The following is a 20481-nucleotide window of genomic DNA, read 5'->3' as shown; positions in this document are numbered from 1 at the left end:
TGACAGGCACACGCTCCCACTTTCGCTGCAATCGCCTAGGCGATCAGAAACAGAAGTTGTCCTCCTACCCTCCCTCCCCGAAGTCTTGTGGGACACGTGACAGGTCCCAGAAGATGATGGGGCCATTCAAGAAGCAAAGCGCTACTCGCACATGTGCAGTGGGCACCCGGCTGTGTGCCCACACTGAAGATGCCAGCGCCTGGAATACAGGACGGCAGGTTGAACAAGCTGCAGAGAGGGCAATGTGGGATCGTGGAACTGGTGAGTGGCTGTTTTTTAAAAGTCAGCAGCTACAGTTTTTGTAGCTGCTGACTTTTATTTTTTAACAGGGTGAGTGGAACTCCGCTTTAATGACGCAGGAGGGTATAGTCTTGATAACGCCAGATCTCCGCTTTAAAAATGCACTCTTTTGTGATTCCTCCTCAATTCAAGTCTCCATAGATAATTTACCGATGTCTCTACAGCTTTGCTGGAGGTGAAACTGGTTCTACTTTGGAAGCACAACATGCGTGTTGAGTACCTGGCAGTGGCCCCGTGGCCCCTGGAATCCTCCAAGCGCAGCACCAGGGTAGAGGTTGTCATGGAAGGGAGTTATGACATACTACACGATATCAGCTGCACACTGAAGAAGCCCATCACCAGCATGTACAGAACCAGCGTAATCCGGAGATTCTGGAACACTTTACAGAGGTACGCCGCTTTATTGTTACATGCTGTTAGCTTGCTTGGAATGATTGGACGATTTAGAAGACCTGTTTAGATTGCAGATTTTCCCCTGATGCATCTTCAGTCAGGTGTGGCCGATTTCCTGAACCAACGTTCAAACTATGCTCAGTGGAATACCCTGTAACCCCTGGTTCTCATCTGTGCGGGTGGTGCTGCTGCGGATCCGCACACAAATCCGTGCAGCCACACAGAGGAATGCGGACCCGGGGGCGGGTGCCATTAATTCTAATGGCACGCCGTCCGCACTGTAAACCTGAACCGTGCTGGGAACCGAGGTTCCCGTGCGGGCTGCGTTTTCCGAAGAAGTGCAGAGACTTCTTCCCTGCGTGTCCCGGGGCACGGGAGTCCATTCAAATGAATGGGCTCTCTTGCCCGCGCAAAACGCGGCCCGCAGGAACGCGGAGATGTGAACCTAGCTTCAGGCAGCCTTTCTCAATGGGGGTCCCTCCAGAGGTTGCTAGGGATTTGCTGAGCAGTGAGCAAATTCTGACTTTTAGCCAACTTATCACGGACATCAGGTATCTTTTTAGCGACCTGTAAGGGGGCATTCTGACCACCAACGTATTGAGTATTATTCCCACTGACAACTAGTGTAAGGGGTCTCTTTTCCCACTGATCACCAATCTGTGGGAATCTTACTGCAACGTTTGCATGCGTTTGTAGCAGTTCATCTGAAGAAAAGACCGTGTGGCCTTGAAACGCATTGTGGCTTGCAATAAAGTTTTCTGTACTGCATGGTGTCCCTGCTGGAGACTGTGTACAGCTACATTCTGCACCATTGACCTATGGGGATGAATGAAAGATCAGGACACAAGGCACCTCAACATCTACACTATCCACCATTAAGAGCTCAATATAATGCAAGAGTAGGTAACTGTAGAAAGGTGGAGATCTACTTTAAAAACACAGAAGAAACAAATGTTTTTAAAGGATAAGTTCACCTTTTGACCAGAAATAACAGATGTACGTTTTTTTACCTGCAAAAAAAGTGCATTTATTATTTTTGGTTGCAGGAGCCTGTAAAGCATTGCACCAGCGATCAGCAGATCTCTTGTGCCATGCAAGTCTCCTGCAGACCTGTCAGTATATCTGCATGTGCCTGTAAACCATTGCACCAGCGATCAGCAGATCTCTGGTGCCATGCAAGTCTCCTGCAGACCTGTCCGCATATCTTGCAGGAGCCTGGTAAAGCATTGCACCAGCGATCAGCAGATCTCTTGTGCCATGCAAGTCTCCTGCAGACCTGTCAGTATATCTGCATGTGCCTGTAAACCATTGCACCAGCGATCAGCAGATCTCTGGTGCCATGCAAGTCTCCTGCAGACCTGTCCGCATATCTTGCAGGAGCCTGGTAAAGCATTGCACCAGCGATCAGCAGATCTCTTGTGCCATGCAAGTCTCCTGCAGACCTGTCATCATATCTGCAGTAGCCTGTAAAGCATTGCACCAGAGATCAGAAGATCTCTGGTGCCGTGCAGGTCTCCTGCAGACCTGTCAGTATATCTGCATGAGCCTTTACAGCATTGCACCAGAGATCAGCAGAGCTCTGGTGCCATGCAAGTCTCCTGCAGACCTGTCAGTATATCTGATTGTCCGTGCGGGCAAACAGATATACTGACAGGAAGATTCAATGAACTACCTCGGCACCCCACATCGCTGTAGTAGTTCACTGAGAACTACAAGCTGACTGCCTCTAAGGCTGACGGGACGTGTCGTTTTTTAATTCACAAAACACTGTGAATGAATGACGCGGCCGCGTGGGCAGAATCCCGTGTGGCCGCGCTGTTTTTCAAAAGTGACAGCTAGTACGGGGAACTTCTCCCCATACTTCTGTCCCTAGGTGGGGGGCAACGGCTGCAATATTGGGAACATGTTACATTTTCCACCCTAAAAATGGGTGGTACATGTAACATGTTCCCAAAGGTGAATCTGTCCTTTAAAGATGGAGTTGCCAAATTTAAGTAAGGGCTCATGTACACTGCAACTGAAAAACTCACGTTTTAGGAGCTGTTCTGCGGTTTTTTTTTTTTTTTTTTTTTTTTTTGTTTTTTTTTTTCAGCAGCCCCTGAACTCTCCCTAAAGTTTTCCTATGTGTCCGTGTACACATCGTCCTTTACAGGCATTTGAGTTTACAATTTTTTTTTGAACGCACCAAACTTGTGTTCAGCAGTCGATTTTATCAGCATTTCAAATGCAAAACGCTTGTAAACGCGGCAAATCGTGTTTATAAGCGTTTATGTTTGAATTTTTTTTTTTAACTCTTCCAGTTCCCGATGCTGTCCAGAGCCTTTTTTCATCATGAAAAATGCAGGCAAAGTGTTTTCAAGGTACTCAGATGGACAAAACACTGAACACAGGATGTTCCTACCAAGCTTGTCACACATTGTAATGACCAATTCAAACCTCAGACCTCTCCCACCCTTGGAAACAAAAGATATGTTAATGAACAATTCACACCTCAGACCTCTGCCACCCTTGGAAACAAAAGATATGTTAATGAACAATTCACACCTCAGACCTCCCCCACCCTTGGAAACAAAAGATATGTTAATGACCATTCACACCTCAGACCTCTCCCACCCTTGGAAACAAAAGATATGTTAATGACCAATTCACACCTCAGACCTCTCCCACCCTTGGAAACAAAAGATATGTTAATGACCATTCACACCTCAGACCTCTCCCACCCTTGGAAACAAAAGATATGTTAATGACCATTCACACCTCAGACCTCTCCCACCCTTGGAAACAAAAGATATGTTAATGACCAATTCACACCTCAGACCTCTCCCACCCTTGGAAACAAAAGATATGTTAATGACCATTCACACCTCAGACCTCTCCCACCCTTGGAAACAAAAGATATGTTAATGACCATTCACACCTCAGACCTCTCCCACCCTTGGAAACAAAAGATATGTTAATGACCATTCACACCTCCAATTCCTCATGAAGACCCCCTGCCAGGTGACCTTAATGACTCCCTCCACCAGACACCTTTCCCACCCTTGGAAACAAAAATGTTAATGAGCAATTCACACCTAAGCTAATCTCAACACATACTGCTGTCTCTGCTTCTGCTTTCTGTATCTCTCTGAAATCGTTCATAATTTACCACTTTTCAGTGCATTCTGGGCATTTGGGAAGGTCCCATGAGGTTATCTTTAAAAAACGCTTCTAAACACAAATGCATATAAACTCTGTATGTAAACGCGGCTAAACAGACGTTTTTTAACCAACGTTTTCCAGCAGTCAGTTTCCATCGTTCAGAAGTGTCCCGTGTACATGGGGCCCAAGGGTGGTCAATAATGAGAGGGCAGTAAGATGAATCCTGCATTGGCTGTCAGTTTGCACAGCAGCAGCTTCAAAGATGAACCCGATCACCCAGTTATATTACACTTTTGAACCCGCGGACATTGTTTCTTTAAGCCTTGATTGATTAAAAGGGAAAAGCACAGTCCAAAAAATGTTGATTTTGTAAAGAATTTTTCTTTGAAATAAACTTCAGTATAAATATCCACACACTCATGCAGTGAGTATAGAAAAGAACCCCCCACTTTAAAATAATTTGCAGCCTGAAATAAAGACAGACACAGTTTTTGTTTTATTCAGCTGTATTTACTAAGTGCCACTTAGAATATGCAAGTGAAACATATAACACCAACGTGTCTTAAAAATATAAAAAATATCAAAAACGGAATCACTGAGTTGATAAAAGGAACAATATAATAATCTTTCAGCGTCTGTGATATCCTCAAACTTTTCATATAAGTGCTCTAAGATTTAATCCGCCTTCATGAAGATATTCCTTTAATCCGTGAAATCCTCAAAAAAAGAAAACTCAATATAGTGCATTATCCCACACAAATTTACAAAAAACATATAATCACCCTGTGGTTACTGCCGTGTCACCCTACTCAGTGCCCACATCTAAATGGCTGTATTAAAAGGATCACCACCCCTCCTAGGTGTAATTGAACCGGACCCCGACTGCACTAGGGTATTTCCGTTAGACTCCCGCTTCCTCGTCCGAACACGGACGCCAACGCTGACCATACAAAACTAGACGACACCAGACTTGAAATAAATCAGAAATAGACTACTTTATTTTAACACAGTTACAAGATATATACACAGGGTGGGGCAATACACACCCAGTAACAAGAGACACATCAGCAGACAGTCCCAACAGGGGGAAGGGCTGCCAGAAACTCCCCCCGCCAAGCCAATACACACAAACAATTACATACCATAATAGTTTGCTCACAAGCAAGACACACAATAGAACAATGGGATACAACCACATGGCATTAAACAATGAACAACCACCCCACCCCACCTATACATGTCTACACAATATCATGACATATCACCCTGCACCCCTAACAGGCACAGGGTGACTTACACATAAGAGGAATATGGGGAGCTGAGACAGGGGTCTCCCCACCTCTCTAAAGTGAGCTGGGTTCCATGGGCCCCCCCACCCAAAGTGACTCCCGTCACACTTGGAATGACTTGTAAACTCCATCAGGTGTAGCTAATCACCTTCTCAATGGCACACAGACTTTTGACTTTCAGCTGTGATCAGCTCTTATTTTGATTAGCACAGCATGAAAAGCGCTTTCCTGGAGAATTTCAGTCCCTGTTATGGGGGGGGGGGGGGCGGTTTCTGCAGGGACTGGAGCACTTGTCAAGTTAGAAGGGAAAATTGGATGGGGCAAAATATCATCCAATTATTGAGGAAAATCTGCTGCCCTCTGTCAGAAAGTTGTCAATGGGAAGAAGGTTTGCCTTCCAACATGACAATGAGCCAAAGCACACAGCACGAATGAGCCTCCAGTGATTGGAGGAGGGAGAGGTGAATGTCCTTGTATGGCCTAGTCAGAGCCCAGACTTAAACCCCATTGAAAATCTGTGGAATGGCTTGAAGACTGCAGTCCACAAACGTCATCCTCAAATTTAACTGAACTTGAGCCGTTCTGCAAAGACAAGCGGGCAAATATTGCAAAGTCTAAATGTGCGAAGTTCGTAGAGACATTTCCTAACAGACTAAAGGCTGAAATTAAAGCAAAAGGGGGTTCAAAAAATGCTGACACAAGGGGGCGATCCTTTTTCCAACTCAGTGATTCTGTTTTTGTTTTAGTTTTTCTAATTTGTGGTGTTATCTCTTTCATATGGATGTTATAAGTTACACTGAGTAAATACAGCTGGATAAAACAAAAACTGTGCCTGTCTTCATTTCAGGCTGCAAAGCAACAAAATGTAGTTTAACCCCTTCCTGTCCGGCCCATGAATATAAATGGCCAGACGGTGGCAGTGCAGGAGTGAGTTGCCATTTATAAAAGTCCTCCCCGCTTCCCTGCCTGTGCGTGCTCCATGGGAGCCATGGGTGCCCGCTTTGTCTTCCGGACACAGTAGAACACCTATTGCTGTACGGGACCTCCGTGTGAGGTCCCGATCATGTGATCACTAATTGGCCAATCAGTGATCACATGAATAGCAGTAAGCAAGATGTCACTTCTGACATCATTGCTTACTACATGTGAAATCTGTGAATGGTCACATGGTACAGGGCCATTCACAACAGCCTTGCACCATGTAACAAGCTGTGACCAATCACAGTTCACACAGTATTTCTCAATGGCTGCAGGAATGCAGCCAGAGAGGAGGAGACATGATTGCTTTTACAGCCTTTATGGGTATAAACGCAATCAGTGTAAAAAAACAAAACAAATCATTACCCCTACAAGTAGTACAGTGTTACTGTGGTGACACTGTACTGCTAGGGTGACAGTATGTGAAGAAGAAAAAAAAAATTGAAAAACATTTTTTTTGTTTTTTTATACCAAAAAGATAGCTGAATACATTTTGGCCAAGATTTATGAAGAAAGATTATTTATTTGCAAACTTTTATAAGAAAAACATTTTTTTTTTTTTTTTTTTTTTCAAAATGTTTGGACTTTTTCATTTTATGTAGCAAAAAATAAAAAATCCTAGTGGTAAATAAATACCAAAATAAAGTTTTATCTGTCTCTAAAAAAAAAAGTTGCATGAACGCTCAATTGTCATTCAAAGTGTGATGATAACGCTGAGAGCTGAAAATTGGCCTGGACTGGAAGGGGGGGAGAGTGTTGGGACTGGAAGGGGGGGAGAGTGTCGGGACTGGAAGGGGGGGAGAGTGTCGGGACTGGAAGGGGGGGAGAGTGTCGGGACTGGAAGGGGGGGAAAGTGTCTGGACTGGAAGGGGGGGAAAGTGTCGGGACTGGAAGGGGGGGAAAGTGTCCTGACTGGAAGGGGGGGAAAGTGTCGGGACTGGAAGGGGGGGAAAGTGTCGGGACTGGAAGGGGGGGAAAGTGTCGGGACTGGATGGGGGGGAAAGTGTCGGGACTGGAAGCGGTTAAAGGGGCGGGGGATTCTTTTCTATACCCACTGTAGATACTTTACATACATAACTGATGTTTGTTTGTTTTTTTTCTTCCAGTATCAGCCAGACAGATCAGATGTTGGTGCACTTGAAATCGTTTGATAGTGTTCCGGAACATTTTAAAATCCCAGAAAGCACCAAGAATGGAGTCCCTCTGTTCTACATCCCTCCTGGATCCACCACACCAGTAGGTTTTCCTGTGTCAGAGATAAAGCAGTATCATTTTTAAAGCGAACCTGTCACCACAAACCTGAACAATTTAAAGTGGAACTAACCCAGCCCCCCCCCCCGTATACTCAGCTCCACCTTCTAGTGATGTTTACATCCCTCGACTGCCGCTGTCATCCTCTCCCAAGTGCCGGGTTTTCAACCTCTTGATTGGCCGGAGGGGGGATGACGTCATCCCGCCCATGGGAGTCTCTCATATCAGCACAGCAGAGGTGTGTGTTGGGAATGCATGATGAGCTGCAGAAACTGCGAGCAGGCAGGCAAGACATAGCTTGTTTCTTCTGCAGTAAAAAAAAGCTGCCTGCTCGCAGTTTTACAAAACTTAGGTTTAGTTCCACTTTGACCACTTGACCTCTGGAAGACTTTACCCCTTTAACGATCGGGCCATTTTTTGCAGTTCGGCACTGCGCTACTTTAACTGGCGATTGCACAGTCATGCAATGCTGTACACAAACAAAATTTATATAATTTATTTCACACAAATTTTATTTTGGTGGTATTGATCATCACTGGGCTTTTATTGTTTGCGATATAAATAAAAAAAAGACTGAAAATTTGGGAAATAAAACAGAAAACTCTAATTTTCATAAATTTTGGCCAAAATGTATTCTGCTACATGTCTTTGGTAAACAAAAAAACCCATTAAGTGTATATTGATTGGTTTGTGTGAAAGTTATAGTGTCTACAAACTATGGGACATATGCTGGAATTTTTATTTCTTTTTTGTTTTTTTTATACTAGTAATGACGGCGATCAGCGACTTACAGCAGGACTGTGATAGTACTGACTAACTGCCACTGACATCTTCATTGTTTTATGGATTGCATGGAATATTCTCATTTTCTGAGATTGTGGATTTGGGGTTTTCATGAGCTGTAAGCCATAATCATCACAATGATGACAAATCACGGCTGGAACTATCTTGCTTTGCATGGAATGAGTCTCATATATTAGTGTCACCATTTAAGTTGCTGCACTGAAATCAATAAATGAACTTTTGCGCCATATTCTCATTTTTCGAGTTTCACCTGTATAGTGCCAACAGTTTGATCAGCGCTTTACAATATAACGGGAGACAATACAGTTCAATACAAGGGGGTTAGGAGGGCCCTGATCCTGGGAGCTTACAATCTGAGAGAGAGTTGGCTTGCTCTGGGATGGCTGACATTCGTGCTGCATAGGATGTATGGCCTCAAATAGGCTCGTTCTGGACTGTTACTCGATACCATGGCTTTTGGAAGGATCCTATGTTCCTTTTTGTGCTGATCATACTCTTCAGTTGAATCTTCATATCTAACTAATCAATGTATCCAGAGATATAAGCAACTGAGGTTTCCTGTAAGATGACGTATGTGACTCCATTTTTCCCTCTCTTCTGCAGGTATTGTCACTGCAGCACAGTGACTCGGACTCCAGCCATTCCCAGTTTGCCTCCTACTGGAAACCGATCCTTTCCATGGATGCCAATGTGTGGCAACGCTGGCTTCATGTGCACCGCATCGTGCTACTTTTGGAGCATGACATGTATGTAAAGTTACTTTAAGCTGCTCTATGAGAATGCTGTAAACCTTCCCCATATATCCGGTGTTTGTCATGAGTCTATTTGTCAGTGCTGCAAAGGATTCTGGTATAGTAACCTCTCTTGTGATCCCTCCAGGCCTCTCCCGAAGCACCTCCATACCCCGGGGAACAACGGGCGCTATAGCACAGTTCAGTGTCGCATCTCCCACACGGCCCTCACGTCTCTCCTGCGGGACTGGAGCAGCTTTGTGCTGGTGGAGAGTTACTCTTATGTCAAGTTAATGTTGAGGTAATGTCAGTAAATGACTGTCTTCCGCTACGCAGTCCCTGTGATCCATGTCTGTCCTCACATTCTCTGTTGACTTTGTCAGTGACACTGGTCAGACGCCTTCTTCCTTCTGTGTGGTGCGGATAATCTGGAAGGCCCCGTGCATGGTCCTGCGGCTGGGATTTCCTCTGGGGACTCCAGCAAATTGCAGAAATAAGGTAAATTCCCCAAAAAGTTAATCGTTCTCGCTGCATATCATTAAATAGGAAACGTTAGCGTGTTTTCAAAGAGTGCTTAAAGCGGAGCTCCACTCAAAAGAAGTTCCACTTTAAGTCTTTGTCCACCGCTCCCCATTAAGGATTGGCACCTTTGGGGAGAGGGTACCCAAATTTGACAGGTACCAGCTCCCACTTCCGCTGTGATCGCCTAGGCCTCCCCCCTCCCTCCCCTTAGTCTTCTGGGACACATGATAGGTCCCAGAAGACTACGGGGCCTCCCTCTCTCCTGATCACATGACTGTGACCACTTCTTGCATTGTGAATAAAAACATTTTTCTTATAATTGCATATGGATAACTTGCAGGACTTCTAAGTAAGAAAGCTCTTTAATGCGGAGTTCCACCCAAAAGGGGAAGTTCCACTTTAAGCCTTTGTCCCCCGCTCCCCATTAAGGATTGGCACCTTTCGGGAGAAGGAACCCAAATTTGACAGGTACCCGCTCCCACTTCCGCTGCGTTCGCCTAGGCGATCGGAAGCGGAAGTTGTCGTCCTCCCTCCCTCCCCGTAGTCTTCTTGGACACGTGACAGGTCCCAGAAGACTACGGGTCCATTCACAAAGAGCAACGCTTCTCGCACATGCGCAGTGGGCACCCGGCTGTGAAGCCGCAAGCTGTTACAGCCGGGTGCCCACACTGCAGATGCCGGCACCAGGGAAAGAAGACGGCCGGTGAAACCAGCGGTACTGAGGACACCGCTGGACCCAGGGACAGGTAAGTGTCTGTATTTTAAAAGTCAGCAGCTACAGTTTTTGTAGCTGCTGACTTTTATTTTTTTTTTTTCTTCCAGGTGGAACTCTTAAATATGTGCAATTACTGTGATGTATTTTTAATGAGTTTACAAAATCATATACTTCCAATTCCATATTTGTTAAAGGGCTCTGTACATAGAAACACAGTATTGTGGGTTTTTTTTTTTTAACCATTTACTGACTGGGCCAATTCTGATGCTTCTCTCCTACGTGTAAAAATCAGCTTGTTTTTGCAAGAAAATTACTCAGAACCCCCAAACATTATATATTTTATAAGCAGGGGTCCTGGAGAATAAAATTATGTTTATTGCAACCCCCTTCCACCATCTGTTAACCTCCCTGGTGGTCTAACTAATTAATATTTTTGAATGTCAAAGCGGTACATTGTTTTTCATGGAAATTTGTTGTTTTATGTTGTAATTTTTAGGAATAACTCACTGAAATCTGTCCGAACAAGAGTCTAGTAAACATCCCGGATATGATAAAATTTGAAACACAAAATTATAAATTAGAATATAATAAATAATTATAAAAAATAATAAATTTTTAATTCAATAATGTAATGAAACCAAAAACACTGAAATGTGAAATAGAGCGCCAAGTTCGCACATCGCTGAGCTCAGTCGCAGAATCGTTTTCAGTGCCTGATGAGGAATTTCCCCCACCAATCATTATCACTCAACTCTGCAAGTGGTTCTGATTTACTATCGCTGTTCTCTAGCCGGTCTAAAACCGCGTCTGACCTAAAGGGACGCTTTTTGGACGCCATGGACGTTTCTCAGTTTCCAGGCAGAAAGAACAGTAAAAATGCAGGCAGGGCGCCGGACAAAGCACTCGGGACAAAATGTATGTGAAATGGTTTGATACAGTAGTGGAATCCTAAGAGATTACAGTGTATTGTGTGTGTGTGTGTGTGTGTGTGTGTGTGTCAAATTTTTACTTTTTTGAATCCCCCCGCTGTTCCTGCCCCCCCCCCCGTACATCCCGACGCTCGCAGGGAACGGAACCCGGAAGAAAGATGCCGGCACCGGCCGGGGGACACAGCAGGAGGATCTCGCGGGATCTCAGGACAAGGTAAGGACCAGGGGATCGCAGGACAAGGTAAGGATCGGAGGATCGCAGGACAAGGTAAGGATCGGTGGGATCGCAGGACAAGGTAAGGATCGGTGGGATCGCAGGACAAGGTAAGGATCGGTGGGATCGCAGGACAAGGTAAGGATCGGGGGGATCGCAGGACAAGGTAAGGATCGGGAGGATCGCAGGACAAGGTAAGGATCGGTGGGATCGCAGGACAAGGTAAGGATCGGGGGGATCGCAGGACAAGGTAAGGATCGGGAGGATCGCAGGACAAGGTAAGGATCGGGGGGGATCGCAGGACAGGGTAAGGATCGAGGGGGATCGCAGGACAGGGTAAGGATCGAGGGGGATCGCAGGACAGGGTAAGGATCGGGGGGGATCGCAGGACAGGGTAAGGATCGGGGGGGGGGGATCGCAGGACAGGGTAAGGATCGGGGGGGGGGGATCGCAGGACAGGGTAAGGATCGGGGGGGGGATCGCAGGACAGGGTAAGGATCGGGGGGGGGGATCGCAGGACAGGGTAAGGATCGGGGGGGGATTGCTGCAGTGTAATCCCAAGTGTTGCTCGGGGTTACCGCTTTTAAACCTTTCAGCATTGCCGGCTGAAAACACTGATACAGGTGCATAGCTGCAGCCATGGCACCGGTATCCCCGCTTCAATCAGGAGACGTACGGGCACATGCTGTAGTGTTGAATTAGTTCCATAGACTTTTTATGTGAAACATATCATGTAAATCATGCTCTGTGATTGCAGCTGCTCTTTCCATCATTTTTCCCGAGGTGGCCATCATGCAGTGGCGTGATGTTCAAGCAGCAGGGAAAATGCATTCCCGTTCTTCCTAGTTTGCATTCCACAGACTGACCACAAAAGTGCAGGGGCACGTCTTGCAGTGTCGGCCCCATGTCCTGTGGCTCAGATTAGAAGCTGAGGGACAGAAACTGACCACGCCAGCACGGATCTACTTCCATGCTTAACGTGGTCCGTATTCTCCAGGAAGGGAATGTGCCAGGTAGGGCAACCAGGTGTTTGCTGCTGAAAATAAATGTTAATGAAAAAGAAAGCAGATGCACAATATTTAATATTGACAGAAGTGAATTCGGTCAGAAATAAGATCAAAATTACTAAAAATGCTTCCTCTTTGTTGGCTGGACCTCTGGTTTGCTGCGTATTGGGAATTCTCATTTTATTTTCCTCTTTGTCCTCTGCAGATGGTGGAGGAGCTGAAGGACCTCATCCTGCAACTGCGATTTCCTTACAGAGTGCATAGTAAAGACAGCACCCCACGGGTCAAACGGAAGATCTTTGGAATCCGCTCGCCCTCCAAGTCGCCTCCTCCACAAGTGCCACCTCCAGCCTTCTCAGACCGCTGTTGCCTCGTTCTGCTGCACAAACCCCTGGAGAAGCTTCTCATTAAGTGAGAGTCAAATACTATCCTATACAGAGGAAAGATACAAACCAGATATGTAGCAGCTGATGTTTGTAAAAGAGGGAAAAAGAATGTGTAACGGTTTTACCTATTTTACTTGCTACAGTCATAACTAAAGTTAAATACTGCTACGTATATTTTTTATAGCTAACAGGTGACTTGTACCTGTCATTTTCTAAAGAAATTGAAACTGGCTCTGCAAATGAAAGTTAGACCTCCGATCAGAGTGGCAGTAGGCATTGCAGAGCCAAGGGAAGTCCTAGGCTCCTCCCTAACTCTGATGTGTCATATGACCTAACCGATGAGAGACCTGGGAGCACTTCCCTTACTTTTCTGGGCACTGCTACACCCGCGGTCTGGTAACTTTTATAGATGGAGGGGGGATTTGTGCTGTACCACTGTCCCCTGCACACTGCATTGCATACTACTGACCTCTGCACTCTGGGGTACATACTATTGACCCCTGCAATCTACGTTACTTCTGACCTCCATACTCTGCATTACGTACTTCTGACCCCCTGCGCTCTGCGTTACTTCTGACCCCCTGCGCTCTGCGTTACTTCTGACCCCCTGCGCTCTGCGTTACTTCTGACCCCCTGCGCTCTGCGTTACTTCTGACCCCCTGCGCTCTGCGTTACTTCTGACCCCCTGCGCTCTGCGTTACTTCTGACCCCCTGCGCTCTGCGTTACTTCTGACCCCCTGCGCTCTGCGTTACTTCTGACCCCCTGCGCTCTGCGTTACTTCTGACCCCCTGCGCTCTGCGTTACTTCTGACCCCCTGCGCTCTGCGTTACTTCTGACCCCCTGCGCTCTGCGTTACTTCTGACCCCCTGCGCTCTGCGTTACTTCTGACCCCCTGCGCTCTGCGTTACTTCTGACCCCCTGCGCTCTGCGTTACTCCTGACCCCCTGCGCTCTGCATTACGTACTCCTGACCCCCTGCGCTCTGCATTACGTACTCCTGACCCCCTGCGCTCTGCATTACGTACTCCTGACCCCCTGCGCTCTGCATTACGTACCCCTGACCCCTGCACGCTGCATTACGTACTCCTGACTCCTACACTCTGCATTACGTACTCCTGACTCCTACACTCTGCATTACGTACTCCTGACCCCTGCACGCTGCATTATGTTACTTCTGACCCCTGCACTCTGCATTATGTACTCCTGACCCCTACGCTCTAGGTTACACCTGACCCCCGAACCCTGCACTCTGCATTACATACTCCTGACCCCTACATTCTAGGTTACTCCTGACCCCTGAACTCTGCATTATGTTACTCCTGACCCCTCCATTACGCATTATGTACTTCTGATCCCTGCACTCTGCACTACATACTGCCATCCCCTACACTGCACAACATACTACTGACCCCTGCATTCTGTGTTATTTACTCCTAACCCCTGCACTCTGCGTTAAAGCGGCAGTAAACGCCACTTAGTGACTTGTACCTACAAGTAATCTTATAATAAAGCGTACCTGTAAGTACAAGGAATATGTCCCAAACATGCGCTGTTAGGAGATATTCGCTATTTCTGCAGCCGGTAACGTCACCGGCGCATGCGCATTGTGCTCTGAAGGGAGAACTGCGTCATGAGTGTGCCATCCCTTCAGAGTGCTGCGCCACGGTCATTGCTCTTGTGTGCATGTTCCGGAGTGACGTCATTGCGGCTTAGCCATTCAAATGACTGGAGCCCGCGAACCTGGAAGGAAGACCGGTTAAAGATGGAGGCCCTACCAGCAGTGACAGCATGCTGCTGGAGGCCTTTGTTTTTAAAGCAAGTCTTTCATGAAGGGTTAGTATACGATACTAGCATGTTGTGCCCTTAACTTGCGGGGGGGGGGGTTCTTTTTTTCAAACTTCACTACCGCTTTAAATGCTACTGATCCCTTCACATTGCGTTACTCACCCCTGCACTCTGTAAAGCAGGGTGCAGTGTAGAGAAGCATACAATACAAACTACTAACCCATACACTCTGCGCTACATACTACTGGCCCTTGCACTATCCATTACATACTACTGGCCCTTGCACTATCCATTACATACTACTGGCCCTTGCACTATCCATTACATACTACTGGCCCTTGCACTATCCATTACATACTACTGGCCCTTGCACTATCCATTACATACTACTGGCCCTTGCACTATCCATTACATACTACTGGCCCTTGCACTATCCATTACATACTACTGGCCTTTGTATTACTTCTGATCCTTGTACCCTGCGTTACGTACTGCTGACCCCTGCACTATCCATTACATACTACTGGCCTTTGTATTACTTCTGATCCTTGTACCCTGCGTTACGTACTGAACATATTTAGGTAACATGTGCTCTTAAGGGGTTCCACAGTTCATTTGAACTGACCAAACCCCAATGCAATTTCCCAAAGAATGTCCCTGCACTCTGTACTACATACTACTAACCCATACACTCTGTGTTACATACTGCTGACCCCTGCACTATCCATTACATACTACTGGCCTTTGTATTACTTCTGATCCTTGTACCCTGCATTACGTACTGCTGACCCCTGCACTATCCACTACATGCTACTGGCCTTTGTATTACTTCTGATCCTTGTACCCTGCATTACGTACTGCTGACCCCTGCACTATCCATTACATACTACTGGCCTTTGTATTACTTCTGATCCCTGTACCCTGCATTACGTACTGCTGACCCCTGCACTGTCCATTACACGCTACTGGCCTTTGTAATTCTTCTGATCCTTGTACCCTGCGTTACGTACTGCTGACCCCTGCACTATCCATTACATACTACTGGTCTTTGTATTACTTCTGATCCTTGTACCCTGCATTACGTACTGCTGACCCCTGCACTATCCATTACATACTACTGGTCTTTGTATTACTTCTGATCCTTGTACCCTGCATTGTGTACTGCTGACCCCTGCACTATCCATTACATACTACTGGCCTTTGTATTACTTCTGATCCTTGTACCCTGCATTGTGTACTGCTGACCCCTGCACTATCCATTACATACTACTGGTCTTTGTATTACTTCTGATCCTTGTACCCTGCATTGTGTACTGCTGACCCCTGCACTGTCCATTACATACTACTGGCCTTTGTATTACTTCTGATCCTTGTACCCTGCGTTACGTACTGAACATATTTAGGTAACGTGTTCTTGTAAGGGGTTCCACAGTTCATTCGAACTGACCAAACCCCAATGCAATTTCCCAAAGAATGTCTGCGAATAACAAGTCTTTGTGGTATTTTATATAATTCTTCTCATTCATAGGTATGACAAGCTGCCTCTGGACTACAGAACACCATTTATTCTGAACCTGGAGAGTCCTACCCAGCACACTTCAGTCCCGGGACCCTCCATTACCAATCGCTCGGCTTCTTCCTCCCTAGCGTCCCTCTCCCGCTACTTCTACCATCAGAGGTGGATCTGGTCTGTGCAGTCAGGTCTGGCGACCTCAGTGCCCACCACTGCCATGGCACAGATCCTCTCCGCTCTCACAGAGTAAGTGTGTCCCTGTGTGAATGTGTCCCTGTGTGAATGTGTCCCTGTGTGAATGTGTCCCTGTGTGAATGTGTCCCTGTGTGAATGTGTCCCTGTGTGAATGTGTCCCTGTGTGAATGTGTCCCTGTGTGAATGTGTCCCTGTGTGAATGTGTCCCTGTGTGAATGTGTCCCTGTGTGAATGTGTCCCTGTGTGAATGTGTCCCTGTGTGAATGTGTCCCTGTGTGAATGTGCCCCTGTGTGAATGTGTCCCTGTGTGAATGTGCCCCTGTGTGAATGTGTCCCTGTGTGAATGTGTCCCTGTGTGAATGTGCCCCTGTGTGAATGTGCCCCTGTGTGAATGTGCCCCTGTGTGAATGTGTCCCTGTGTGAATGTGTCCCTGTGTGAATGTGTCCCTGTGTGAATGTGTCCCTGTGTGAATGTGTCCCTGTGTGAATGTGTCCCTGTGTGAATGTGTCCCTGTGTGAATGTGTCCCTGTGTGAATGTGCCCCTGTGTGAATGTGCCCCTGTGTGAATGTGTCCCTGTGTGAATGTGCCCCTGTGTGAATGTGTCCCTGTGTGAATGTGCCCCTGTGTGAATATGCCCCTGTGTGAATGTGGCAATATTTGTGGGTTCAAAACAGTCATTTGTAAAAAAAATCTGTTAGGATATTACCTGATTGGGCCATTGAAGTGGCAGGAAAATACAAAGTCCACAATTTTTGTGGTCTCTTCATCCCTCATTAACCACTTCAGCTCCGGAAGGTTTTACCCTCTTCATGGCCAGGCCATTTTTTTCCTATTTAGCACTGTGCTACTTTAACTGGTAATTGCGTGGTCATGCAACACTGCACACAAATTAAGTAATATATGCATTTTTCCAATCAGTGATCACATACAGAGTAGAAAGCAAGATGTCACTTCTGACATCATTGCTTACTACGTGTAAAATCTGTGAATGATCACAGAGGTCACATGGTACAGGGCCATTCACAACAGCCTTGTACCATGTGACAAGCAGTGACCAATCACAGCTCACACAGTATTTCTCAATGGCTGCAAGAATGCAGCCAGAGAGAAGGAGAAATGATTGCTTTTACACTCCTAAAGGCTGTAAAACAATCAGTGTAAAAAAATTAAATAAATCTTCATCACCCCCCACAAGTAGTACAGTGTCACCATGGTGACACTGTACTGCTAGGGTGACAGTATGTAGAAAAAAACCCCATAAATAATAATATAAAAAAATAAATGTAAAACATTTTTTTTTTTAATTATAGTTTTTGGTTAAACTAATTTTGGGTTATTTTGTTTATTATTTATTTATTTTTTTACTAAAAAGATAACTGAATACATTTTGGACAAGATTTATATTAAATATTATTTATTTGCAAAATTTTATAAGAAAAACACTTTTTAAAAAAAAAAAAAAAAAAATGTTTGGACTTTTTCACTTATATAGCAAAAAAAAAAAAAAATCCCAGTGGTGAATAAATACCACCAAAAAAAAGCTAAAAAATTCATGTGGGTACAGTGTTGCATGACCGCACAATTGTCATTCAAAGTGTGATCGCGCTGAAAATTGGCCTGGACAGGAAGGGGGTAAAAGTGTCTGGAAATGTGGTTAATGATCTATTAATGATCATGGAAAATATATCGCAATAAATTAGATGACAATCAAAGATATCTTTAAAAATAAGTAGTCCAATAAAGATGATGTATCAAACGTCCGTGCTTGTGACTTCTTGTGATCTAGAATTGAAGTGTGCTTGCACTCACCGGAAGCGCAATATTAATGCGCATGTAATTGTATCTGGGAACACTGGTGGTCATCGGAGTTCTGGTCAAGGACGGGGGGCTCCCCTGGTACACACGCAGCACACAGGAAAGGCACTCCAGACCTCACAAAGCGGACCCTCTCCGCATACAGGGACAGCTCCTTCTATGCAGGTATTTATAAATTGGAATAACTTGCGAGCCGAAGGTGTGACAATTTCTAGAGGATCGCAAACATGAAACGCATAACTACAACTGTGTATAAATATATTTACAAATATATGTTGCGCTCCTGAATATTTCTCAATTACTAATAAATAATAATTTAGATTAATGCCATTAAATTAATTCAAATTCATAATGCAAACAACTAATAAAAGTGTATAAATGCCAAATAAAATAATTAAATAATTTTAAAACCAATTTATCACCTTCAAATCAATTTCAAATTAATTGCACATTAAATACTCCTCTAAAAATAGTAGGTGATCAGGTGCTCATTAATCATCAATTAGTGACATATTATACTTACTAATACCCTCAATTTCATTTAAATTCATAATACCCACAATTAATTTACCGTATTTGCCGGCGTATAAGACGACTGGGCGTATAAGACGACCCCCCTACTTTTCCTGCTAAAATGTAGTGTTTGGGCTATACTCGCCGTATAAGACTACCCCTCTTCCAGTGCACACCAGTGGGAGGAATAGTGCCCCATCATCGGTATCAGTGGGGGGAATAGTGCCCCATCATTGGTATCAGTGGGGGGAATAGTGCCCCATCATTGGTATCAGTGGGGGGAATAGTGCCCCATCATTGGTATCAGTGGGAGGAATAGTGCCCCATCATTGGTATCAATAGGAGGAATAGTGTCCCAACATTGGTGTCAGTGGGAGGAATGGTGTCCCATCATTGGTGTCAGTGGGGGGTGGAATAGTGCCCGATCGTTGGTGTCAGTGGGGGGGGGGGGAATAGTGCCCCATCGTTGGTGTCAGTGGGGGGGAGGAATAGTGCCCCATCATTGGTGTCAGTGGGGGTGGAATAGTGCCCCATCATTGGTGTCAGTGGGGGGTGGAATAGTGCCCCATCGTTGGTGTCAGTGGGGGGGGGGAATAGTGCCCCATCGTTGGTGTCAGTGGGAGGAATAGTGCCCCATCATAGGTATCAGCGGGAGGAATAGTGCCCCATCATTGGTATCAGTGGGAGGAATAGTGCCCCATCATTGGTATCAGTGACACCAATGATGGGGCACTATTCCTCCCACTGACACTTGCTGACTCTGTTCTCGTATGGTGCTGCTGCAGCCAGCATATGTGGTTGCAGCAGCACCTCTACACTGACCACTTACCTGCTGGTCCTGCACTCGATTTTCGCGCGGCCGCTCGGCTCCACCCTCTCGCCGGTGATTGGCCGCCTGTGTGCCTTTCCTGAGCTACAGTTCTGGCGGCCAATCGCCGGTGAGGAGGCGGAGCCGAGCAGCCGCGCGAACTCCAGTGGCCGAACTGAAGGCGCAGCCGCGCTTCCTGGACCGGATCGTCGTGGGACCGGAACCAGGTAAGAAATAGCCCCTGCCCACCCCTGTACTTAGTGTCCCTTCCGTTAGGGGAAGGGGGGGGCGGCGGCGGCACCGCGCCGCCCCCCTAAAAAGTGTCATGTCATGTTATACCGGCGTATAAGACGACCCCCGACTTTTGAGAAGATTTTTAAGGGGTAAAAAGTCGTCTTATACGCCGGCAAATACGGTAATTAAAAAATTTAAACCAACTTATAACCATCAACTTAATCACATTTAAATAATCCCCCATAAATAAAAGTGACCAAATGCTCATAAATCATTAATTAGTGACTAATATAAATCCAAATATCATCAAATCAATAGTCCCATCGATTGAAAAAATATATATAGTGACTTGGTGCTTGTTGTCCTTCAGTTTAGTGACTTTTGTGAATCCTTCAAATAGTGAAGATGTGCGCTCACCTCCTTTAATGTCTACAATTAGGCTATACACACTTTCGGTTCACTTCCCCTGGAACCTGCTAGATATAGGCTCTTGCTGGTTGAATAGGGAGATCCTTCCTTTAGGAGTAATAGATATATCCTCTGATGGCTGATTATCCCCTCAGGGATTGCTCACTCCTTTTGTTATCCCAGACCTCCTAATTATCCTCTCCTTATGTTTCTCCGCATGCAAGAAGAAATTGAAGACATAGTGCTTTACCTTTTAAAAACTTTTTATTCCCACCATCCAAGCATTAAACTCACATTGCACAGGTTTGACTATCGCAATATCGCATTAAGAATCCTCTGCTGGCCTCTGAGTCATACACCTGCCGTCTATCGTGTAGTTCGGCTCCTCCCGAGTGATGACGTAGCCCCTCCTCTACGCGTTACGCCACCAGTCACGTGGCTTCATCAGGGGGTTGTGATAGGTGTCTGGAAATGTGGTTAATGATCTATTAATAATAATGGAAAATATAGCGCAATAAATTAGATGACGATCTAAGATATCTTTAAAA

At 45.7% G+C, this 20481-nt stretch overlaps 1 protein-coding gene across 1 annotated transcript in view; it reads left to right on the top strand.

The window, feature by feature from the left end:
• The window catches only part of LOC149432320 (KICSTOR complex protein SZT2-like), a gene marked incomplete at its 3' end in the record, with an annotated part of 65687 nt that overhangs the window by 20859 nt on the left and 24347 nt on the right, over window positions 1-20481 (top strand). Inside the window, exons 10-16 of the mRNA XM_089665248.1 lie at window positions 465-690; window positions 7208-7337; window positions 8760-8902; window positions 9036-9188; window positions 9271-9385; window positions 12480-12685; window positions 15974-16204. Coding sequence (XP_089521374.1) covers window positions 465-690; window positions 7208-7337; window positions 8760-8902; window positions 9036-9188; window positions 9271-9385; window positions 12480-12685; window positions 15974-16204 — 1204 coding nt within the window. The remainder of the gene's footprint in view (window positions 1-464; window positions 691-7207; window positions 7338-8759; window positions 8903-9035; window positions 9189-9270; window positions 9386-12479; window positions 12686-15973; window positions 16205-20481) is intronic.

Source organism: Staurois parvus, unplaced genomic scaffold, assembly GCF_062004578.1.
Source record: "Staurois parvus isolate SC_StPar_1 unplaced genomic scaffold, SC_StPar_1.0 ptg002161l, whole genome shotgun sequence".
Classification (NCBI taxonomy): Eukaryota; Metazoa; Chordata; class Amphibia; order Anura; family Ranidae; genus Staurois; species Staurois parvus.
Note: the sequence above shows the minus strand (reverse complement) of the source record. Positions and strands in the feature narration are given on the sequence as shown.